At 40.7% G+C, this 26,613-nt stretch overlaps 1 protein-coding gene across 4 annotated transcripts in view; it reads right to left on the reverse strand.

Annotated features, from left to right (window-relative positions):
- The window catches only part of Gpd2 (glycerol-3-phosphate dehydrogenase 2), a 133,730-nt gene that overhangs the window by 48,129 nt on the left and 58,988 nt on the right, over positions 1-26,613 (reverse strand). For all 4 annotated transcript variants that reach the window (XM_029470737.2, XM_021155445.3, XM_021155443.3 and 1 more), the window contains exons 4-6: positions 17,130-17,254; positions 15,763-15,860; positions 14,578-14,741 (exon numbers count right to left, since the gene is read on the reverse strand). In XM_029470737.2, coding sequence (XP_029326597.1) covers positions 14,578-14,741; positions 15,763-15,860; positions 17,130-17,254 — 387 coding nt within the window. The remainder of the gene's footprint in view (positions 1-14,577; positions 14,742-15,762; positions 15,861-17,129; positions 17,255-26,613) is intronic.

The following is a 26,613-nucleotide window of genomic DNA, read 5'->3' on the forward strand; positions in this document are numbered from 1 at the left end:
TCAGTACAAGAAGAGGATATGAACTGGGTTTTAGCAAATTTACACAAATCAAAGGATATTTTACATAATGATAATAATACCATGGCAGACTCACAGAATAATTTTACGTTTTCAATACAGATAAAAACTGGTGGATGAGCCATTTTTTATGGCATCCAAAGAAATGAGGCAAGATACACATTCCATTCACCAAGTGAAAAACAACTCGACTGCAAGGTTTACTGATTCTTATATAGCATTGTATACACTTTAGTCAAAGAATTAACATGGTTATTGTGTGAGGTTTGCATCTTCTTCTATCATTCATAATGATTGGATATATTAAGATTCTAAGACAAAAATACTTATCAGGAGCTTAGGGAGGTTGCTTGTGGATAAGACGGTTTTCTGTATAAACATGAAAACCTGAGTTGCACTCACATTAAAACAGCAGGACTGAGCGTGAGTAACTGTTACTTCAACACAGTGGCAGGCCTACAGGAGAATCACGGCCACCAACCTAGGCCAAGGAAGTGAGAGAGCCTGTCTCAGATAAATTAGGCAGAGAGCAATAGAACACCTGAGTCTCCTCTGGCCTCCACATGTGCATAAACACACACACACACACAATTACCTTTAAGAGGAAAGGAAAAATAAGAAAGTCTGGTCCCAGCTTGAATAAATCTGGTCTCTAGCTTTAAGTCCTAAGCTCATTGTGTGTGTGTGTGTGTGTGTGTGTGTGTGTGTGTGTGTGTGTGTGTGTGTGTGTGGGTGTGTGTGTGTGTGTGTGTGTGTGTGTGTGTGGGTGTGTGTTTGTGTGTAGTTTTATGTAGCTTTAAGAAGACATATCCATAATGGTCTAAAGCAAAATAAAATGAATTTGTTATTCACTTGGCAACATAACCACAGTGACCAAAACTATATGAAATATCTTTTAAATGAGAATGTTTACATATATCCACTGACATATACCCTAATGACAGTAATAAGATTGAAATTAAATTACACTAAAAAAAATTAAACTGTGTTCAATAATACTTCTTTGGAACTATGACTGATGAGATTAAATAAAAGCTACACACATGACTTCTACAGTTGCAATTTATCTAAGAACATACCATACGTTTCTTCTCTGCTCAAAAATGTGCTGGGTCAGAAGATATCCCTAAGCCTGTAGGAATGACACAACTATATTGGCAATAACCAACACCACTCCATTTGGACTTAGGAGCCACTCAACCAAAGGAACACCATGCCTGCTGCTGGAAAACTTGCCAACCATCCAGGGTTAATGAAGTCATGAATCTTGGAGAAAAATTTACAGCTCCCACTTTACTACCAGCATGATCTCTAACTACACTCTAAATATTTGCCCTTAATCATCTGACCCACAAATAAGTGTAGTTGTCACACTTCTAAGAGAGTTCTCTTTGCAGCAGAGACCATTACACAAGTCCCAGTAGATGGATACATCTACAATACAATTCCAGCACCTAAGGCTCAGAGACCACTGAGGAAGAAAGAGGGAGCAAAAAGTCTGTCAGAGCCTGAGGACCAAGGAGTTTACTGTCAGATTGTATCTCCTAGAAATGTCAGAAACAACAACCATGACGTTTTACCAACAGGACTGTCTACTCATGACTTCCTGAACAAGGATGCCACCAGTGGACATTCTAACACGAAAGCTCATAGTGGAAAGCTCATAAGACTTCATCCGCCTCACACAAAGAACCACAGGCAACTAAGGAATGCTGAAGGCAGAAGAAATAGTCTTCCCCAAGGAAAAGAACAACTGGTTATCCAATACCAATACCAATTTCAGGTCAGCCCTGAAAACATGTATATAAATAACATGAGATAGACTATACATACACTTAACAATGATTAATGAAATAAAGTGGTCATGACTTGAAAAAAGGAACAAGGGGGTGTATATGAGACATTTTGGAGGGAGAAGGGATAACTGATGTAATTATATTATAATCTTAAAAATTAACCGTTACATTTTTTTTGCAAGCCAGGCCTTGTGACACATGTCTAAAATAGTCCCAGCACTCAGAAGACACAAGTAGGAGCCAGCATAGCCAGAATAGCAAGGGAATATCTCTAAAAACAAAACTATTCCCAATTCTTTCTATTGAAAGACAAAAAAAATACGAACCAATCAGCAACAATGAACATCCAGGCCCTAGAGAGCAGCCCCACACAGTTCTTCCTTGGAGAAGCAGCTACTTCCAAAGATGGCTAATCTCATAAAGAGGTGTGTGTCAACAGACTCCGACCTGAATTCCATCCCAGAACCCTCATGGCGGAAGTCTTCACTGATTCCTGCAAATGCCCTCTTGTCCTCCTTATGTCACCATGGCATGTGTGCATACACAATACATAAATGCTTTGCTTTGTTCTATTTTACAAAAATTGGAGCATATGGAGATGCTATGGTAAGCTCCAAATAACTTGCCACAGACATCACATCAGACCAGCAATAATAGGAAGTGCTCAGGAGCCACCTCGAGGAAGTGACCGTTTGAGCATCAGTATTTCTGATGGATAGATGCAAATATACCAGCGTAATGAGCACATTAAAGATGATGGAAAACTGTTTCCACTACTTTCTGAAAACTCAAAAATAACAGGAAAGGAGCAAAGTATGCCTATATGCAAGGTTTCTAAAGGAAGCAAATGGTTAAAACAGAAGAGTTATAATTAACTGAGTTAATAAATTAGGAAAAAACAGAATTAGAAAAGAACTAATTTAAAATCTGTCAGGCTCTAATGGAATATTCCAATTAGATATGCAATGGTAACTGCAGAAGGGGATGGGATCCAAAAGCTGGGTTGCAGGATACCCACATCCCCTCCTACATTATCCCTGACCCAACAGTTGGGTGTGCCTCCTTAAATTTTGCCAGCAGGGCCACTCCCCCTCTGTCCCATAAATACTGCCACCTACTTTCTTGCTCCAGAATCACCCTGACCCTTTAATCTGGGCTGCCTCTGGGGCTCAATTCAATTAGCATGGTGTGAAAGGGACACTGTGTGACTCCAAAGCGATAGCCAAGAGAAGCCTTGCTTTTCTGCTTTGGTCGCTTATGTGTTCTTTGAGGTAAGCCAGCTACTGATTGAGAAGTCTGACTATTCATATGAGGAATCCAGCTGCTGGGTGACAAGCATGAAGAGGAGCGGATAATACAGGTGAGCGATGAAATGAGGAGAACGATGCCAGCTGGTGCCACGACTACTGTAGCCTTCCTTCCCAAGCCCCAAAGTGAGCAGTAAAGACACCTTTGAACGTCCCCAACCACAGCAGCCAGCAATCGCACTGTGAATTTAAGATCAGGTAAGAACCACATGACTCACTCAAGTGTCTCTCAGCCTATGGATGGCAAGCATAGTGTCAAAGCCACTGCCCTTGGACGCCATTTCCTACCCAACAACCATTTAGTGGCACAGGAAAAGTGGGGGCCATATTAAAGGAAACTATTTTAACAGAAAAGGTATCTAGTGATTTTAAAACTAATCAAAAAAAAAAAAATGGGGCTGGAGTGATGGTAGACATATACTGGGAACAAAGGCAGATGAATCAATCACAGTGAGTTTGAGGCCAGCCAAGACTACATAGTGACACCCTGTTTTACAAGAAGAAGAAGAAGAAGAAGAAGAAGAAGAAGAAGAAGAAGAAGAAGAAGGAGGAGGAGGAGGAGGAGGAGGAGGAGGAGGAGGAGGAGGAGGAGGAGGAGGAGGAGGGGGGGGAGGGGGAGGGAAAGCTGGTTCAGTGCTTACAGTGCTAGATGCCATGCCTAGCCACCTGAGTTCAATTTATTTTCAACTTAATTTTATATTCAGCATATGAGTGTATTTCCAGTGTGTATAACTGTACCACATGTGCGCCTCCTGTCCATAGAGGTCAGGAGAGGATGTCGGATACCTTGGAACAGAAGTTACAGGTGGCTGTGAATCACCATGTGGGTGATGGGAACCAAAGCAAGGGCCTCTGAAAGAATAAGTGCTCTTAACCATCTCTAGCCCCCTTTTTCTAAAACTGTATCTGTCGAGCGTATAATTTACAACCAGATTTTGTCTGCTTTTTTGTTTGTTGGTACACATTTTAAAGCGGGGAGACCTTTGCTTTATAGCACGGGTTGACCCCAAACTCATTGTTCTTGTGCCTTAGGCTCCAGGGTGCTCACACTGTGAGCATGCATAGCATGCCAGGCTCCTTTCAGAACTTTCTCATCTGTAGAGATCCAGCTTATCAAGCCCAAGACCTTGTACATTTGAGACAAGGGCCCTGCCACTGAATAGCATTCACACCTTGCTTTCTTGTTTCTTTGTTTTGTATTACAAAGAAAAAAAGGTATATGATCTCCATAATGGCTTCTTATTTGCAACCTTCAAACGTCACCTTTGAACACTGAGGTTGTAGACATGTCCCCCCTACCTCTGGAATCTTTTGTCTGATTTACAAATTGAATTCTCATTCAAGGATTTGTTAAAATTATGATGAAGCTACAAAGGATATGTGGATGTGACTAAATACTAAATATTAAGATACCATTCAGCCCAGAAGCATGGTTATGTTTAAAGCAGAATCTTTACCTTTGTAGGTATAGACTAAGGATTGGGATAAAACTCCACAATACAGTTCTTGCCCAGCATCCACAAGGGAAGCCCTATATTCCAGTCCAAGGAAGAAGATAGGGAACTTTCAAAACAGATTATTCTTGACTTGAATGTTTGTCAAGTTTATATGGAGGTCACGTCTGCCATGAGTTAGCTTACAAGTTTTGAAAGTAGCTGTTGTTGTATCATATTGTACTGTATGGTACTGTGCTCATTTATTTTCTGCAGATAATAAAAACATTTCTTGTTGAACTGTCTTTAAAAAAAAAAAAAAGACATATTGACAGGTATGGTATCACCTGCCTCTAATCAAGGAGAGAGAGGCAGGCAGATCTGTGACATGCATAGTGAGTTCCAGGACAGCCAACACTGCACTCTCAATGAGAAAACGAAAAGGGGAAAAGAAAGAAAAAGGGGAAGAGAGGAAGAAAGGGGGGATAAAAAAAAGCATTATTTGGTATGTATGGGTGTTTTGCCTGTTTATCCTGTGCACTGCATGAATGCAATGCCATTGGATGCCAGAAGAGGGCTCATATACCCTGGTACTGGTGTTCCAAAATTAATTGTGGTTGAAATATGAAATGTCCCCCACGAACTCAAGTGTTTGGTTCGCAGCTGGTGCTGCTTAGAGAAATTGTGGACCCTGTAGTAGAGTCTTACTACAGGAAGTAGAACACTGGGGGTGGGTGGGCCTTAAGGTTTTACAGCCTATCCCTGCTTCCCATTTGCTTTCTGTGATTAACAAATTTCCTGCCCCTGACACCAATATTTTCCTTACCTACCATGTCTTCATGCCTGTGATAGCTACACCTAGACTAAAATAAACCCTTTTCTACCTACAGTTACTTTCATGAGAGTGCTCTATCACAGCAATGAAAAAAGGAAAATAAGCTATCAGTGACGGACAGGAAAGGTCATGATAGCATAGTCTTCATTCTGTAAGGTTCTCTCAACTAACCAAACACCTGTCCAATTGGATGTATCAAAAATATTAACACAAACTGTTTAGGTACATTCTCCTTTCCTTCCTGAAAAGTATGGACCTTAATATCTTATCCCAGCATACATATAAAGGGTTGAGTTGACTAAAAGGACTTACTAAAATTACTTGGAAAGTGTACTGCTAACTGGCACAAACGAAGTGAATTGTCTCAAAACCCATAGGCTCCTACTAGCGGATACAGTGATTGGTTAATGGATTCCGTATTTACTTTGAGACAAATAAGCAAACTGAGAGGGCAAATACATGGGATTTAATATAATAGCTTTTGCCCTTGATACCTTTTTGTCCCATCCAAGTAAAGGGCCATTGAGCAAGAGTGGGAGAGGAAGTCTTCTCCTGAACCTACCAGCTCTATCTGCTCAGGATGCTTTATACAACCCCTGAAGACCCTGGTAAGTCTTTAGCGGTTTTTGAAGCTTTTATATACACGAGGTACACTATGAATAACTATTATCTCTGTGGGTTACATCTGATCACGTCTACTTCTGTATGATTTTTTTTTTTAACGTATCTACACAAGAATGAAAGCCTGGTATTTAATACACGCTTGCCAAGCGAGCAATAAACAATTGCCCAGTTTCCTGGGGGCTCCCGTGCTCTGCCTCGTCATCAGCAAGCTGAAGCATATGCTGAAGGTTAGCCTGGGTGGACACCGTGTGTCCTATTTATTCAGGGTTTCCTCGGAAGCCACAGTTTATAAGTTTTGTTTCTTAGGGGTATATGTCAAATTTCATTTAGCATTAGTTGGTATCCAGATATACTGAATAGCAAAAAGGCAGCATTTGAGGGCAAAAGAAAAAAAAAATGCCTGCTATGTGAGCAATGATGTCAGCTTCATTTATGTAACCAACAAGAAAGAAGAAGGGGAATGTAACGGGAAAGAGGACACGAAGAAATCAAGACCAACAGCTATGTGGTCAATTTAGAAGTGTAGAACTATGTGTGGACAGAATTCTAAGAAAACAAATATGCTTTATGTTAACATCCAAAAGCCAGAGAAATTTCTTTGAAAGCATCTTGTTTTGAATCTTGAAATTACAAACATTATCATTTACCTGGAACATGTCCCTGGGGACAATGGTTTGGGTTTTTTTTGGGATTTGTTTTGTTTGGTTTTGTTTTCCTAAAAAGGTTGGGCAACTGTTTGGGGGAAAAATCTTGAAAATTTAACTACGTAAGCGGATGCTTGTACAACTAATACTTCAGAACATTTCAATGAAAACTAGAGATGGGTAACCGTAGAACCAACCCAAATGTAGCAATACTTGGAAAATGACTTGTTTATAACGGTTTTTCTACTTACTTGCTTATTTAGACCTCAAAATAGACTATAAGTTGGGTATCATAGCCTAAATTCATCCATGTACAGTGTGATTCCAAATACAGTTAAAATTTGTAAAGCAGCTCTCCATCGTAACATTAACCATACTATATCACCCTGTTGTTAAGACTCATCCACTTCAGTCATAGTTTATTCATTTTCAGTGCTGGTATAACTGTATCATGTACAGTGAAATAAATCATTTATTTGTCTTTTGATGGATATTTTCCTTATTTCCATTTTTCAATCAGACATGGCAATTTGGTGAATCTTTCTGTATATATATCTCCTGGTGGACATATGTAAACATTTTCTGGGGCATTTGTAATGGCAGCATCTCAATCTACTTTGCACTGGTCATCGACCACTCTGCAAAGGGCTTGTATCAACTTTTACAGTACACTGTATAATAATTTTGCAACATTTAAAAATCAAATAGTATTTTATTTTTAAAAAATCTATGTGCTCAGACTTTTAAGAAGAGAAAGATCCCTAATCTAGGAAACAGAGACACCAAACGAGTGTGGGACAGACGCAGACAACTTCAATGTATTGGTAATATTCTGAGCTCTGGGCTTGGCTGTAAATTCCAGGGTCTTTATTATTATGCTCTGTAACCTACATTTATGATATACGTATGTCCTAATATATGTGCTAAAATTTATATAGTTTTAAGCTTTATATAATAAAAACCTAAAAATGGTCAAAACCATGGGGATTATTTGCAAATAGAACTTAATGGATCTAATTTTTTTTTCATTTAAGATAAGAGATTATAGTAAAAACCAGTATTAACAAGTTTTTATTATATTGTGCCAAATTTTGACAATTCTGGGTCCCCATGATGACATACCCCCTAATCCAGATGAGACTGGATATATTTAGGGTAATAAGGACTGTAGACAATGACCTTAATTCAATAGCATGATTTCTTTTTAGCTACCTCAATCAATCAAAGATTAAGGAAATTAGACCTCAAGAAATGAAGAGCAATTGGTTAAGTTCATCTTTCACAATATTTTTTCTCTTGATAAATATACTTATTTGAAAAACATTTCAATAAACCTGGAATCAAAAAATAAATAAAATGACTACTTCCCCAGTGAGCAAAAAAAAGAAAAGAAAAGAAAAATTAAGTACTTCAAAAGTAAAGTGAATATCATTATATAGCCTCGATAGCTATGGTTAATTATAAACTAGACACATGGACCACTGTATTTATGCACCATACACATGTGAAGCACACAAAAGTAGAAAATTCTAAAGTATTTGATAGTAAAAATCAGACGTTTCAGTGTATTTTTGCTAAAACACAGTAGATGACCCTGTGTCCACATGAGCCTTAGCCTTTCTTCTGGGAGATAGCACTCCACCTTAAAAAGCTGTGGGAAACAGCAGAGGTAGCCCAGAGTTGAATACAGGCAGGGAGAGCATAAATCTACGATGTTTGTTTATCCATTCAACCTCTTCCCCTAACTCTGGAGACTCTCTGTGTTAATTACCTCAACCTCTTTGCTTACAGCTATCATAAATAAGGATTATTGACACCACCTTAGATTTCACTTATGTTCCTGGAACTCAATGGGGAAAAATAAGACCAAAAAAAAAAAAAAAAAAAAAAAAAAAAACCCAAAACAAAACAAAAAACATGCTTATGGTATTTAGTAATTGATTAAGTTCTCAAAGTAGATAAACACCTTAAAAACCTTGTCTTTAACTTGGGGTTCTTTTATTAAAGTATACGGTCTCGGTGCGTGCCTAAAGGAAGAATAGACTGATCCTAACAAAAGAGGCTAGACTCCACTATCTGCCTTCTGCCCGAGGCATCGTCTCCCCAAAGCACACAGCTAACTGCAAGCTCCTGCTGTACCTGTAACAATTTAATTGTATACGTCAGCCTAGTCAAGCATCTTCAGCTCATGACTGGGAGACATGAAATTCATTGTCATTATTGTCCCTGTCATTTTGGATCATTATATCCTGCTGCAGGATTTTCCTCACTTCACTGCATTCTTACCTCCAGGAGCCAGGGATTATAGCTGAGGTTGGAGTGGGGGCAGGACCGTGAACTACATTTACCTCAGGGGAGCCAGAGATTAAATTGGCTTTGCTCTCTCACCAGCTGAATTCATCTATGTATGCTGTGAGTTTTAAACTGGAATAAAAATGAATATTCTAGTGAATGATGGCTTTTTAATTCCCCTTTTGAAACACAGATGTAACCAACTTTTATTCACACTGGGAAAGCCAATACAATTTCTTCAGGTTGGTATTTTCATCTGTGTGTAAGGAATACTTAGAAGCATTGCTGGGTATAAAGTAACAGACATCTCTATCCATGTCTTGACTGACAGAAGGGAAAATTTAGAGGTATAATTTTTTTCTCCAATTTCATTTTACCGAGGTTTAGTGGAGTTACTTAATGGCTGTAAATATTTAATGCTTTTTAATTATATCTCACTTTCTGTACACAGGATTGGGTGACAAAAATACATCTAGAGTGGCACCAGGAGTGTACTCTGGAAACTAGAATTTTTATTTTTAAGGCACAGTCTTGAGGATGGTGTGGCACGTTCATTTAATCCTGGTACTGAGGAAGCAGAGGCAGGCATGTGTTTAAGCAAGCTTAGTCTGTATAGTGAGAGCTGGTCTCAACACACAAACACACATAAAAGCCAGGGTCTTATCTAACCCAGGCTGGCCTAGAACTGAGTATATAGCTAAGTGTGGTCTTCAACTCCTGATCCTGCCGCTTCCATTTCCTGTGTTCTGGGATTACCAGGATGTGCCACCACTGTGAGGAACTAGAAAACTGAACTAAAGCTGAAAGATGACACAACGACTACCTCAGGACCAGGTACCCCCAGCAGCAGTCACACAATTGAAGAGACACCTAAGCAGAGATACTTTCAGCACTTTCCGGCTTTCTTAGAGAAGGCTTGGTCAGTGTTCTTTCTCCCTGGTAACCCTTAGTGCACACAGTGTAGACCTAACTACTAAGTATCTAGTTGTTAAGGCCTAGGAGCTCAAAGAAGACAAGAGGTAATGGTTCAGAGAGAAAACTAAGGAACAAATTATAAGTTTTCAATTAAGAATGCAAGGACTTGTAACTGGTATGTGACTTGTATCCTTTCATTTCATCTGGATTTTTATGGAGAAACATGACATTTACTCTGCCTACATATAAAAAGATAGCAGTTATTCCTCCATATGTATCAGTTTGTCATTTAACAGTTAACAGTGAAATACCACAGCGGGTCATATGTATGCCACATACAAAATAGCCCATAAATGACATCAGACAGTATGGGAGCTATGTGTGATGAAGCACACCTACAAACCAGCACGGAGGGGAAGGGGGGGGAGGGGGGCAGAGGTTGGGTAAGAAGTGGGAGGGAGTAGGGAGAAAACTTCAAGGCCAGCCTATGAAAAGCAAAAGCAAACAAGCAAAATGAAAAAAAAAAGAAATGTTCTATCACATATAGAAACTTAATTAGGAAAATTTATTTTGCCTTAATCATAAACAGTGGCTATCTGAATTTATTTAGCAATAACTGTGGTTCTATGATTAACTCTTGAGCCAGATATAGCGGTGCACAGCTTTAAGTCCAGGATTCAGGAGTCAGAGCCAGATGAGTCTTTGTGAGATCGAGGCTAACTGGTTCTACACAGTGAATTACATAGTGTAAATATGTACTTATACATAGACAAGCATCACAGACTGAGAACGTCTCAAAATACAAATAAATAAATAAATAAATAAATAAATAAATAAATAAATAGAAATATAATCTTCTGGTATTTGTACAATTTGTTCTTCTAAATGAACACCTTAAAGTTCTAACAGTTCTGTGGTGAGGAGACCTTAAAAGTTGTGTCAACTTCAATCCCTGGGTTAACTTCATGCAACGCAGCTGGTCTGTGCCACGATGGTGTCAGAACATCGCATTCACGAGTACTGATGCAACTGTATCACATATCAGTAATAAGAGTCTGTAGTGAATAAAACTTCTGGCATCATTCAGAACTTCATTTATGAACACACGTGATCTTTTCATTAGAATCAAGAGTCGCATCACATAAAATTATAAAAACTCCTTCTGTTTACTTGAAAATAGGTAATTGTATATGAATTTAAGTATAGTGTTTAAAGCTATTTCAGGCCTGGTTTCATTTCAAAAAATTTGAATTGCCTTACAGACTTGTAATATAATGGTTTTTTTATCATGTGTGTGTCATAACCTCAGCATCTTCCACAGTTGCCTCTACCTTATTCCCTTGAGTCAGGGTCTCTCGCTAGGGCTGGACCTTGCTTGGTTTTAGTTTATTCTTATTTTGAGAGTGTGGGAGCTAGGCTGGCCATCCAGGCAAACCCTAGCAACCCATTTCTGCTGACACCCAACCCACTCCTACCTCCCAGCCCTGGGATTACAGGTACACAGGGCCATGCCTGGCTTTTCATTTGAGCGTTAGAGATTTCAGGTTTTAGTGCTTGTGTAGCTCATAGCCAAAAAGCCATGTGCATAACCATACACATGATAGTTCCTTATGAACACGAGGCTATTTCATCTCAGCAATGAAACTGTGGTCTTATAAAGTATACAAGTGGGTCTGTTGTGATTCAAAAAGACTGGGGCTTCCTCTCCTTATTCTGAGAGCGCTACTCAGTGTGCTTACTTCCTTTGCCCTGGTGTGGGTTTTCTCTTTATTTTCACAGGGACACTTGGTCTGCTCATCACACCATACTGGCTAAAACAGGATCTGTCAAGATCTGTGGATACACTGTGAGGGCAAACAACTCTACTCTTATACATTTTTGTTTTGCCTCACCTTTAATATTACAATCTAAGCCTGAGTAGTTTCAGAACAAAGTGAAAGGCAAATATTTAAATTTAAATGCCCAGAGTAATTTGTTTTGACTTCTTCAGTTGGAAACTTGAGACTATACAATTTCCAAACATCAATTTTGAATTATTCTAAAAAAGTCTCAATAATTTTTCATCAACTTCGATTTCTATAGCCTATAACAAACTATAAAAGTGAATTTGTTCTGAATTAAAGGAACTTTTCCTCTTAATTCTAGCAAGATAGTATATACTCTGCTTTTTTTTTTTAAGGAAATACATTTATTGACAGAGAAATACAAACATGTGACTAAGATTAATGTAATGTGCTGAAGTGGAAAATAGGCACAAGTATATGCAAGTTATAAAGATTCATCAAAAGAGATTTTTGTTTGTTTGTTTGTTTGTTTGTTTCATAGAGACACATTTAACTTGGCAGAGAAAGTTGACTTTGGTTTGAATCACAGACTTGCTGGTCACCACTGGGCAATGTTCAGCATGGCTGACTTTCTCCTTACACTAATCTTTCCAATGCAAGGAAAACTGAAAAAATGTCTTGCATGCATTGAATCAAATTAAATATCTAACAAAACAAAACAAAATGTGTGGTAGGTTGAATATGTTTGGCTCATGGGAAGTGGCATTATTAGATGTGGCCCTGTTGGGGTAGGTGTGGCCTTGTTAGAGGAACTGTGTCACTGTGGCTGTGGGCTTTGAGACCCTTCTCCTAGTTGCCTGGAAGTCAATCTCCTTCTACTGTCTTTGGATGAAGATATAGAACTCTCAGTTCCTTCTCCAGCACCCTGTCTGCCTGGATACTGCTATTCAGTCCATGATGATAATGGACTGAATCTCTGAATCTATAAGCCAGCCCCAGTTAAATGTTGTCTCTCATAAGTGGTGCTTTGGTCATGGGGTCTCACAGTAATACATCCATAACTAGGATACAGGCTTTCCCTGGATTCTCCACAGTAAGTATCTATAATTCATGATAACAGCAAACTAAGACAGTTAGGAATCCAGGTATGACAGTGATTTTCCTCAGTGAGTGATTTCAGTATGCACAGTCTAACACATAAGACGGTAGTACCTAACATATACACCATGCTATAGAAACAGTAAGAATTTGAGAGGATTTGTGTGGGAGGAAGAAGTAAGAGAAGGCCAAGGTCACAAATATTTCCACATGAGTATAGACAGGATGCAATTTACAGAATGCCTCCTCCTCCTGGACCAGAAACCTCTTTACTGTAATCACCCAATAAACTACAATGGTTAACATTAAGGGTCTGATGCAGAGAAAGCAGATTCACGGTGAAGGCTGTCCTTTAACATGTAGGCTCCTTCAAGGGCACCAAAAAGTAGTTAAGTGGCCCCCCCTGTGGTGTCTCAGATGCTGAAAGTCTCTGAAAACTGTTAATTTTCTAGCTTTTAATGTCTGTCTAAGACCCTTAACATTTTTCTAATATTGTTGCTCCTAGGACATTTTCTTAAGTTTGGTCCCCATTGCCACCTCTGCACACGTACATTCTGCATTTATATATAAAAGCCTGTCAGACAGCAGCTGAATTGATTCAGAAGGGTAACAGTGGAGCTACATAAAAGGCAAAAGAAACAAAGAAAAGAGAGAGAGAGAGAGAGAGAGAGAGAGAGAGAGAGAGAGAGAGAGAGAGAAGGAGGGAGGGAGGGAGGCCTTAAAAGGCAGATACAGTATCACATAATATAACATGGAAATATTCATCAAATCTTCTAAAACAGCACAACAAAACATTCATTTGTGCTAAGAATTTATGTATCTAACACCAAGTAAAAAGAGCACATAGCAGGATGGGATCACAGAGATTCAGAGCCTAAGACGTCTTTGTGCCAAAAAGTTTCTAAACCATTTGGACAGGTGCAACCACCTGTGCCTTCTTAGTTCCATATAGAGAAATGTCACTACATTGTTTTCTAGTCCTGTACATACTTTCAAATGCCCAACGAAGATTCACAAATGATTTTCCTTATACTGCTCTGTATTGTTGCTGTTGACTGTGGTCTGTCTGGAAATATACTGCTCAGTTTCCTCAAACAAAAACGAGCAAGTGATGTGGTGTACACACATGCAGAAAAGAATTCATAGTGAACACATTGGAAATAGATATTAGGCAAGACGAATGTCTGTACAAAACAATGTGTCAATTTCAGCCCAGGGGGTGTTTCCTCTCTAGGTTGATAACCCCCTGAAAACAGAGGTTTCACTAGATAACCTACAGCTCCTCGGCTGCTTTCAACATCAGAATATATACATAAGGCAGGCATTCCCTGCCAAACATATAACAAATCGAGTGGTATGAGGGTGGAGTGAAATGCATAGCTATGAGAAATGGGCCAAGCCAACCATGAGACAAAAGCAAAATAGGAGAAAGAATACATTAATTACACAGAGAGCCAGTTGTCCTGGCTGACACCTACAATACGAGCACTCCGGAGGCTGAGGCAGGAAAATGAACACAAATATGTAGCCAGACTAGTCTATACAGTGAGTTCCAGGCCAGTCTGGCCTAGAATATATATGTATAGCATCTTAATTAATTAAAAAAAAAGAAAGGTTAGAAGCAAATCATTGTGGGTAGTTTTTCAGCCAATACTACCAAATATGGTGACTCTCTACCTACGTGAGTGCATTTGTTTGTTCCTTAAGGTTGACATGGAAAGTGGAACTCGAGCCTGTTTCTCTGCCGTGAGATAAATAAGGGTCAGTGTACTCTCGGTGGTCATCACCGGACAGAAGAACATCGTGCACAAAGAAAAGAAATATCACATACCGTCATAGTAGACAATGGCGCCTACCAGCTTGTCCTTCTGGAGCATGGGAAAATGCTCCAGGGCTCGGGATTTGCTGAGGACGTAACTGCTCTTCAGGCACTGACTCCCTGCAACCAGGTCATACATCTTGATTCCCACCCAGTAATAAGGTAACTGCCACCACCTATAGCGTAAGCAGAGAGAGAAGGGTGTTTTTAGAAACACGGTATATAGCACTATAGATTGGCACCTTAAAATTACAAGAAAGGCTAGTTAAGGAAAAGCAAACTTATACCCACAAGTAGTAGGCTGCAAAAGGGGGGAGAGTGGGGGTGCGGGAGGCAGTGGGAAGGGTTAGCACAAAGTTGCTTTTGGCGCCACGCTAGCTGCCATGCAGGAGAATCCGCAAGAGTTTCTGACTACCTCCGTGGTTCCTGCCTGCTCCGGGTTAGAATTCTTCAGGAAGCATCCAAAATAAACAAACAGCAATGTCTGTGCCTTGCAAGATGGATTCAAACAGTGTGGGTTGGAGGCCTTGGTAAATGTGGACTGCAACTAGATTGAAGAGGCTCTCAGAAATCTGTAACTAAACAGGCACTAGGTGGTCAAACCTGTGTCAAGCCCTATACCACCCATGTGGTGAAAAGAATGCCATAACCCACCTTTCCAGGTTACTGGGTCTATCTTTCTAAGGCAACCTCATACTCAGTTCTAACATTAGGGAAATGATTAATCACACCTCCTGGATGAATTTCATCTATATTAACTTAGATAATAAAATGATAGCTGGGTTTTGGGTTGCTACACTGTAGTTTCAGATTTTGTTATCAGGATAGTTTTTTTTGGGGGGGAGGGAGTTCTGCATTCTACACTGCACACAGGACCTCACTGAATGCCTTAGAGTAAACACAGGTGTTCACCTACACACTCCAAGAAACTGAAATGAGATTCCATTAAATACAAACACAGAACTCAACCTTCTTAGCCTTCAAAAATCTGGCCCTTAGACATGGGTCCCGCAGAGTACCCTTAAAAACCTTCATTTTTAAATACACCATGGAACGTATTTGAAATGGATTAAAGATTAAGACCAATTAAAGCCTCCTTAAGAAACACACACAGAAGGACTGTTTCCGTGAGTCTCAGCCTGTTGATCTGCTGACCTCAGACAAGCCCATCGCCCGCAGGTGAAGGCAAAGGCTTACTTGTAAAGTGGAAGCATTATAGGCAACGGAGCTGATAAGTGAGGAGCGATTTCTAGTAAGTTGGCACGTTCGTGAAGGGCTTCTTTCACCATCCTATACTGAAAATCAAAACAGAGAAAATTAGTTTGGCAGTAACAGATCATAATATTTTCAAATGGCAAATAGACACCCTGCCAACTGATTGATATACAGAAACCTTCTACCTCGGAGCGAGGAGAGCTCCCCCCTAATCAAATCTCTAATAATACATCATGCTGTCAACCTCAAAGATTTTTTAGAAACCTTAACTGTATTTGCATAGGAGAAAAACATGCTGTCAGAGTTCCCAGGTGTAAGATATTTTCCTGACTTGAGTTACAAGATTATTGTAACCATTTATCTTGCTTTCTCTGGACTGCTCCCTTATTCTGTTCCCCAGACTGTTTTCTCAAGGTAAGAGAGAACAGATTGTTCAAATTCATGGCAAGTTCTCTGGCCTTCCGTAAACTCAACAAAGATGCTATATTGCCCTGGACAAGTATTTTACAGATGGGGGGAAAAAAGCCTTTGTCTTTACTCCCATGACACCCCCCCCCCAGTATGCCTGCATTATTAGTATCATACGAATTTTACACATGACAATATGACGGTATATATTGACAAAATAAGGCAGAACACATCAGAAATCAGCAGATCGTGAATTCTGGGCTGTTTTCTTTGCCTCCATCACGGATGCTGAAGAGAAACGTAAGAAAAGGGGACAGAGTCAAAACTGACTTGTCAAGGCGAGAAAGGGGACAGACTCAACACTTGACAATGGCAAGTCCATGCTGCTGTGTTTCCCTTGTATGAAAAGCAGATATGGACGGAAGCTGATTTACACTGCCTTGGCAGTCTTCAAATGATGGCAGACTGGACACAATAAAGTGTGACACACAGAAAGCGTGACTCAGACCATCCCCCCCCCCCCAAGAATATGTCAGTGACAATATGACTGCATGATTGCAGCTGCAGTTAAGAGATCAATTTGGTACTCTGTCGGCAATGCAACACAGCTCCCCAGAAACTGCTCGCAAGTAGCAATTTGGTAGCCATTGGCAAAAACCCAATCACGCTTGTTAAAAGGCAACATATCCAAAAGTGATTCTGTAAATCTGCTCCTTTGACATGCTTGTACAGAAAAAGGCCCCGATTACCCATAAACATAATCCTACCCAGAACGAACAAGCACATCTTCCCTGAAAGATGCTCCAAGCAGCATACACTATAAACAGGTATTTTGAACGGGAAGAAATGTTAAAAGCTATTTAAAAAAAAAAATGCCTGACTTAATTGGGTAGAAAAAGCACGGTGGCAATTTTTGTTTAACAGCCAGCATACACAATTACCTGCTCAACATCCAAGTTCATGATAGCCTTCTGGAGGTATCGCACACCACCGTGGATCAATTTAGTGCTTCTACTGCTAGTCCCCGATGAGAAGTCATCTCTCTCTACAAGGGCTGTTTTCAGTCCTGTGTAACCAGAAAAGCAAATTAACTTCTTAAATTACACAATTTGTATGTAATTCATTAAAGGCACTTCTCCAGGGTAGAGACAATCGCTGGAAAAATTAGTCTGAACATGGATAAATTTGTATTCAAAGTGCAGTACACTGTCTATATTCTAATGAAGAGATTTTAGGCTCTTCCTGGGGGACAAGTCAAGACTGAACTGGAAGCATATTAAACTGTGAATGGATCACACCTAGGCAACATTACCATACAATTCCAGGGCAGCAAGTTTCTCTGGTGTAGTGAGGGGATCAAAGGAGGGTCGGGCACCATCTTTTCCCACATGGCATCAGTGGATATCACGCAGCGTTTAGAATGCATGGCTGTCCCTCCCTACGGAGGGCAAACTGTTCCTTTCCTGCACTCTATGCTTCTGTGTGCACTCTATGCATTCACTAACAGTACCAAATCAGACTCCTGTGTTCTAGGTCCTATGATACAGTGCATAAGGAAGTCAGGGAGGTAGTGGTTATGCTGTAAGGGACACAGACAGGTGGGAATTCCCAGGAGATAAGAGGAGAGTGGTTGGTTGGGTAAAGTACTTGCCACGAAAGCATACAAGCATGAAGACCTGAGATTCAATCCCTGGAGCCCACAAAATTATGGATGAAGTAATGAGTTATCTATAACTCTTACAGAGAGACTACTGGCTAACACAGGAGATTCCTAGAAACTCACAATCCAGCTAGCCTGGTGTATGCAGTGGCAAACAACAAGAGAGCTGCCTCAAACAAGATTGTCCCTGACCCCACACACATGAACACACACCCATACCTAAACACAAAAGATTTACAAAGTCAAAAAAGTTCTACTGTTATTGACAGTGCAGGTTAAAACATTGTATGTTTTATGTATGGCATACCATTTCAATACTAAAGTGAAGTACAAGCTAAGATGCATGGACCGGAGTGTCCATACCTTCTTGGGGCTGAAAACATAGCTCCGTAGTTAGGAACACTTGCTACTCTTCCTGAGAGGACTTCAATCCAGTTCCCAAACCTCAAATCAGGGAATTTTTTTAAAAGATAATATTCTTTCTAGGATGAGACTGAACAAAGATAGGTACATCCTACAAGCCAACCCATCCCCTTTACCTAAAGACTACTAAAAATCTCTTAGGGAGAAAAAAAAATCTACTTCTGATTTCTTTTCCTGCAGAGACACCCTGCCTCTCTGAGGCCTCCCGGTAGCAGCAGTGCTCCAAGTCCGTGTTGTACCGTAGGTAGGTTCTTCAAGTTCACAAGTCCTGTGGTATCCATCCACAGGCAGCACTGGGAATGTCCAGGAGCTGGCTACTACTCCCTTAGGCAATTGGTTAGGTCGCGGGTCCATTCACAATCATAATGCGAGGCAGAACAATTTGGACTCACAAAGCTAGGATAGGAGAAAGCACATGCATTCAGTTCAGAGCCGTTAAGTGCCAAAGGGTTGCTCTGATAATAGTTAACAGTTTAAAATTTGAACAGAAATGTCACAGTAAAACCAGAGCAATTCTCTTGACTTTAAAGAACAAAATATTTAGAAACAATGAAGATTGAAAAGTAGAGGTGTATGATTCAAGATCAAACACTGTCGGTGTCCAAACTGGGGGGAAAAAAATAAGAAAAATCACAAATGCTAGCCAGGCGTGGTGGCGCACGCCTTTAATCCCAGCACTCGGGAGGCAAAGGCAGGTGGATTTCTGAGTTCAAGGCCAGCCTGGTCTACAGAGTGAGTTCCAGGACAGCCAGGGCTACACAGAGAAACCCTGTCTCGGGAAAAAAAAAAATCACAAGTACTGTTTGTCAACCCACATCACTGCTCTTAGACATACACCCCGGAAAAAGTTCTGCAACACTCTCAATTATGAGACCATTACCAGTGCTTAATTGTGTGCTATAGACAGGGAATGATAGCAAAACAGTGAATATTTTAAAAAGAGAATTGAGAGTCAAAGTATGGACACTGGACATGAGTGCATCTGGGCCAGTTGTCAAGTGGCTCTGCCCAGGCAAATCAGGAAACACAGAGACTCACCAGGGCCTTCTTCAGAGAAGAGAAGTCTTGTCTTACTCCAGATTAGAACCTGAATTCAGGGCAGGAACCCGACTGCAGATACTCAAAATAACATTTGCCGACCTCTTCCACACACGCCACCACCTCTACTTAGTAAATCCTACAGAGATCTTTTGGTATTCTAAATTAGTCCCTTTTTTTCTGCAGTTGAAGATCAGACGAGGGAGTTGACTTTCAGATGGTATTTAGGAGCCACATTATTTAAAATATGCCTCTCTTTAAACCCTAGCATCCCAGTTATTGCATCAGGTTGCCTGTAGCAGGAAAGGCAGGAAAGTGAAGCTGAGAGGACAAGAACCTCAGCTTCCTATTTGGTAGCCCCCCAAAAGCCCTCGAGGCTGTGATCTCAGACCTCCCAGACAGCCCTCACTGAGGGTGTACTGTGTGCAGTGCCCCGCTCCCCAGCAGGAGAACAGAGTAACTCAGTAAGCCCATGCCTCCCCTCACCTCAGTCCCTCCCTATGGGGAGCAACTTGCTCTAGTGAAGCAAACTATCATGTGGTCTCTGTAGAAACAAGAGGCCCCAAGTGACAGGTCATCAGGAGGCCAGGCCTTAGTCCAACAGCTAGGGAAACTGCCCCTGCCAGCACCACGTGAGTCACAAAGAAACACTGCCAGTATACACACAGAGCCACAGACCCAAGAAGGCTCACTCACTGTGCCTCCTAAATATCCCAAATGAGATGAAGGGATTCTTATGGGTATTTTTGTTTAAGCCACTTAAAACTGGGAGGGGTTTTACTGGTAACAAAGATTCCTGTGTGAAGAACAGTGATGACCACTGGGGGGAGGGGGGTGTCTTTTCCATATTTTACTTACTTTATTTTATGTGTGTTTGTGTGTGTCCCTGGGTGTATGTATGTGCACCTCATGTGTGCAATAACAGAAGAGGTCATACATACACCCAGAAACACACACAAATATGCATAAAACATCCAAAATACCCATGTAGTTATGGGTGGTCGTGAACCATGATGTGGATGTCAAGAACCAAACTTGAGCAGTCAGCATTCTTAACTGCCGAGCCATCTCTTTAGCAGCCCAATTTAGTTTTTAATCACTGCTGGAGAAGCAGCCTTCAACAAAAGCTGAGTTCATAGAGTCTTGCTCAAGAGGAACGGCTGAGGAGGTAGGTAGGCTTAGGCAAGCTTAAGAGGCAAGCTGAACTTACTAACCTCACCTGTAATCCCAGTCTTAGGTTGCTAGGATGCTAGGATGCTAGGATGCTAGGTTGCTAGGATGCTAGGATGCTAGGATGCTAGGATGCTAGGATGCTAGGATGCTAGGATGCTAGGATGCTAGGTTGCTAGGATGCTAGGATGCTAGGATGCAGAGGCTGGAGAACTGTTCAGTTCTACACTAACTCAAGAGTGTGGAGACATAGAAGACAAAGAGAGAGAAGGAGAAGGAGAAAGATGAAGGGGAGGGGAAGAAAGGAAGGATGGAGGGAGGGTGGGTGGCTAGCAAAGGATTGGGAGTTTCCAGCCTTGTCACAGGCTGCTTGTCACTGAGGGGCTGGAGAGAAAGCAGGGTATGTGTGATTGTCCTGCAAGGAAGTGACCAGGAGCTTTTCACCCACACTGGGGTATTTGAATCGTGTTCTAAAGGCCACTGTTAGCCACAGCAACAATCACTGGATAGCCTCAAAAGGGAATGCCTCTAAGAACATGGTTCACATCTAAGACCAGTTTCAGTTAAGATGCTTCGTTACATTGATAAGCATGAGGCCTGCAAGTCCAGTACTCCTCAATCCTGTCCTGGGTGCCCATTTCCAGGAACCAGGGCTTGCCTGGGCAACTTTTTTTTAAAGCAATTTTTAATCTTTTTTTTTCCTTAGAAGTTCTGAGAGATTGTTTGGATTGACACTGCTATGCCTCCTGACAAGGGTATCACTGAAGGGTTTAAGATGACAAAGCTGGAGAAGGTTCTATAAAGTTTTCTCTGGGTGAAGGCAGAGGGATGGAGCTAGGGGATTGCTACTAACAGACCTGAGGCTCACAGTGTTGCCAAGGCAATGAAGGAGCCTGGCCTCAGGAGGCAGCTCTAGCAGGGGTCTCAGGGACCCTTGCTGTCAGGGTAGATGTTTCTTTCCCTAACTCTGTGTGCTGTTACAAGAATCAGTAAGCCACCACAGGCGGGTATTCTAGAATATATTTAAGGTTGAGCTCTTTTTCGAGACAGGGTTTCTCTGTGTAGCCCTGACTGTCCTAGAACTCACTCTGTAGACCAGGCTGGCCTCGAACTCAGAGATCCGCCTGCCTCTGCCTCCTGAGTGCTGGGATTAAAGGCCCACGCCCGGCTAGGTCAAGCTCTTTACACTGCTTTTATCCGGCCATGAATTATTTTACAAGTTATTTGTATGTATGGCCATGAAAAACCATTGTAAGTAACAATGGAATTTAAAATAAGCCACTCAGCTACACCAAGCCTTCCTCTGGTAGTTATCTTGTCCGATTTCTATTACTTTTCCCAAAGCATACAACAAACCGTAGTCTCCAAAATGACTGCTAAGTCAGTGTATTAAAACCAACATGTAAACTGAAAGTTGTTTAAACTACTAAGAAAGAAAAAAAATCAGAACCTTGACTCCCGTGTATCTGGTGTCCTGGAATTCTCAATTTTGCAGGATGGGGATAAAGAAAAGAAGAAACACAAAGTCAAAGCAGGACCAGAAGCCGCGGCTGATTGTGTGACATTCATTGATCACTTGACTAAAATATTTATGGTGCGGGTATGCAGGGTGCATGCCTGTGTGGGAGTGGTCCTGGGTGGGTGTGTGGGTGTATGCACGAGTGTGTGCGTGTGTGCTTGTGTGTAGATTTGTAGGGGTAAGACCTCACTATGTATGTCAGGCTTCCCTGTAACAAGTCCTGTGTGGCCCTCTGTGTAGCAGGAAACACTCCCTTCACCGGCCTCCAAGGCTGGGGATTAGTGTTCTCAACACTGGACTCCAGCTTGCTTTTTCATTTATTTTCTGTTTTTTTTTTTTTCACATCTAATATTTCCCTTCTCAGAGATTTTAAATTAAAAGCTTCGACTTCTAACTTAAGGATAAGTTAGGGGAGGTGAGAGTGGGACATCTTTAGCTTAATGGAATAATAACTAAGTGGCATTTTTGATACGGCATTCAACTCTTGCGCTTTGCATTCTTACATAAGACAGGTATGATGAGATCAAAAGCATGCTTTTGAGATGCCGAGAGCTGAGAAGGCTGGGAACGAATGACTGTCCTTCAGAGAAGAAAGACGAATCTCCACATCCTAGACCAGTAATTAGGTTCAAGGATTTTATTTTTATATTTATTTATTTTATGTATATGAGCATTTTGCCTGCATGTGTGGATATACAACATATGTGTTCTGGGTGCCATGGAGGAGGAGAAGATACTGTCAGATGCCGGGAAGTTACAGATGGTTGGGAGCTGCCATGCGGGTTCAAAGAATAAAACTCGGGTCCTCTTGAAGAACGGCCAGTGTTCTTGGCCACTGAGCCTTCTCTCCAGCCCCCAGTTCAATCAAGATTTTGTAAGAAGGTGTTTAGTTCTCTCGCTTCCCCTCCCTCTCTCCTCTCTTACTTTTTGTTAGGTTATTTATTCGTGTATTTAATAACGTTGAGAATCAAACCAATACCAACTGCTAGCATCTTTCTATCTGAGGGGTTTTATTAGTAGTATTATAAATTTTTAAGGGTGGTTTCAGGAATTCCACAGCAGCGATAAAATTTTGAGTGAAGTCTCAGGCAGAAAGGTGATTTGTAAAGAATCTGGTCAAAAATCTACCTTCCATTCATTCTCACCCCATCAGTTAGCACACTGAATGAAAGCATACCTTCCAGGCAGGGTGAAGGGCGAGCACGAAACCCAGCTCTTCTGGACTAAGTGATGCTGTCTAGCTATCTCCAACTAAATCAACTCATGGACCAAGACAGTTGGATGCACACAAGGGAATAATTACAACTTACGGGAGAAATGATATGACATTTAACTCTCACAACGTGGAATAGAACAGAAATATATTTTAATGCCTTCTACCGATTATCTTACTATGCACTAAAATAAGCTCAATATAATAAATGCAGAGATGCAAAGAGAACAAAATAAAACCCACCTGTAATTACAGCACTCAGAGATAACCACCATTGACATCTGGGTGTTTAAACATTCACATTTTCCATGCCCGTCTACAACCTGTATGTGTGCACATGTACAGGTTTGCAAAGATTCGATTTAACCACTGCTTATTGTAAACATTTTGTACATCAATAAATATGGTATACAATTTTATTTTAAAAGCATTTGAAAGTATTACATTAAACGTTTGCTACGATTTATTTATCCAGTTCCTTATTTTGAACATCTGGCTTAGTTTCTTTTTTCACTCTTACAGATTGAGCTGCAAGACTGTACTTTCCTCTAAAGTCCCTGTATCTGCAATCATGTCACTAGGATAGATTTTTAGAAATACAGTTGCTATGGTTTGCTAAATGGAAAGCAGAAGTCATTGCTATGAAATAATCAGAGACACCAAGGCCATGACACACAAGTCAAAAAGTTAAGGTCCCTCCTGCCTTAGTACTATAATAAGCACAAGCAGCCAATGTGAATGGTGCATGAGAAAAGACGAGACTCTACACAAAGATTGGGGCCCTTGTTCATTAGAAACCCATGGGCACTTGTTTGGGTTTCCAAGAACTACTGCCATTACTAATAAAGAAGACTACCCCAAGGCCCAGTGTTCTCATGAAGGACTCTCCAGGACAAGACCCATGTGAGGCTGGCTGCCCAGCAGCCAAGACAAGCCAAGGTCAGGACCCAACACTTTGCCTGGCGCTGTCTGACAGGGAATGTTAGCTTTGTTTTGGCATGTAGGGGCTGGTGAGATGGCTCAGTGGGTAAGAGCACCCGACTGCTCTTCCGAAGGTCCAGAGTTCAAATCCCAGCAACCACATGGTGGCTCACAACCATCCGTAACGAGATCTGGCACCCTCTTCTGGAGTGTCTGAAGACAGCTACAGTGTACTTACATATAATAAATAAAGTGTGTCTGAAGACAGCTACAGTGTACTTACATATAATACATAAGTACACTTACTTACATATAATAAATAAAGTGTGTCTGAAGACAGCTACAGTGTACTTACATATAATAAATAAAGTGTGTCTGAAGACAGCTACAGTGTACTTACATATAATACATAAGTACACTTACTTACATATAATAAATAAAGTGTGTCTGAAGACAGCTACAGTGTACTTACATATAATAAATAAATAAATCTTTAAAAAAAAAAAAGACTGCTGTTTTGGCATGTAAAATATTACATACCGGTTATTTTAATGCCTCTGTCTATCCTCATATTAGGAAATGGATAATATATAACAAATATATAACTGTAGAGTGTATATCTATATCTATATATATCATTAGCACGTTTATGTTAGATATACATACAATATTAAGGCTATAAAATGGTCTTTAAAAGTTAATACTATGGTTTCAAGAAGTGAGAGGTGCTGCTATCATTCCTTCCTTTCACCTCGGTTACTATAAAAATAGCCAGTGTCTGGGGGGGGGGGGATGTTATCAGTAGATGAAACAACAGAAACAACACGACAGTCAATGGAACCTGAGGTTAATTATATAGAATGTTTTATATGTGTTGCCATATTCTTGCACTGCTTAAGAGTCTATAGTCTGTAAATATTTGTGTGTGTGTGTGTGTATATATATATATGTCCTGATATTTTGTTATCAGGATACTGCTATAAATAAAATTCTGGGAGTCAGGAAAGTATGTTAGGAAGTAAAAGTATAAATCATACAACCCGAGGTTAATCCACATAAAAAGCTAAATGTGATGATATAAACTTGTAACACCAGCCTTCCTACTACGGCCACACATTCACACACATGTACACACAGAGACACATACAAACAGAGACACGAATGCACACATACATACACACATACATACGCTTTTAAATAACAAAAATTTAGTTAATGTGGCACTGCACAGCCACCTGTAAACAACTCCTTTCTTTCTTCAAACAAAATTACGTTAAAAAGATGTAGTTGATTCAAAATTAAGATAAACACTCATGGACCAGTAATGCAGCAGACTGTTTAAATGTCTCTGTCTTGGTGGGCTCAGAAGCTGGACTGTTTCTGAAGGGTGCAGACTATCCCTATCCACTGTGGGTAAAACAAAGAACTCAGCCTTTGAGAGCTGAGACGGAAGAAAAGGGTCTCTACTTTGTACAGGAAATTGGCAAGCTACTCCTGACCACTGTGTAGGGCTGGGGATTATCTACTGGGTCACAGCCGGACACCCAGACCACACCACCAGATAAATACAGCCCAGACCACACCATCAGAGCCAAGGCTTCAGCTGGCTCCACAGATGGTCAAGATCAGCACAAGGCAGAAGACGGTGATAGGCAAAGTCCCAGATGGATCTTAAAGACAGTAGCAACTAAATCTAGACACAGATCAAAACAGAAAACTCAGAATTTCCTGATAGATTCAGAGGAAAGGAGAAATCATTTGCGATAGCTATAAGCTCATTGGGGAACCCACCAGCTCCAGTGGAGAGTCCTGCCCAATGGTCACACAGGTAGTCCTGATTAAATAAAATGGGCCATAAAACAAAAATTATGAAACTGGCAAAGAATGAATGAATCAGGAGGAAGAAAGGTTGATAATGGTAAGAGACAAGAGCAGACGAGAGGAAACAGCAATCATACTGCACTATACACATGTATTAAGTTGTCAGAGAACTAAGTTTGTTAAAAATTAAAAAAAAAAAAAAAAAACAAAGTCAACCTAATATGATGGACAGAAGTGGGCGGGGGGGGGGGGGTAGATAAGCAGAATGGAAAGGTAAATGAAGCCAGACTGATGGTTCTCCAGTTAAGGGCACTAGGGGACCCAGGTTCGATTCCCAGCACCCACATGGCAACTAACTACTATCTAATTCCAGTTCTAGAGGATCTGACACCCTCTTCTGACCTTTGCAGGAAAAATATCCATACACATAGAATAAACCATTGGTATATAAAATGTCTAAAGGTTAAGTAAATAAATAGGTAGAACCTAGGTAAATAGATAACTGTTTGTGAGAGACAAAGCAAATTTTGAAAATATCTGAAATTTAAACTAGACGTGGCTGTGCATGCATGCCTCTAATTCCAGACGCAGGAAGTGGGGGCAGGAGGATCAGAAATTCTGCTACCTAGCTAGTTCGCAGTCAGTCTGGACTATATGAAC

This window comes from Mus caroli, unplaced genomic scaffold, assembly GCF_978045245.1.
Source record: "Mus caroli unplaced genomic scaffold, Mus_caroli_1 scaffold_2, whole genome shotgun sequence".
NCBI classification, from domain to species: domain Eukaryota; kingdom Metazoa; phylum Chordata; class Mammalia; order Rodentia; family Muridae; genus Mus; species Mus caroli.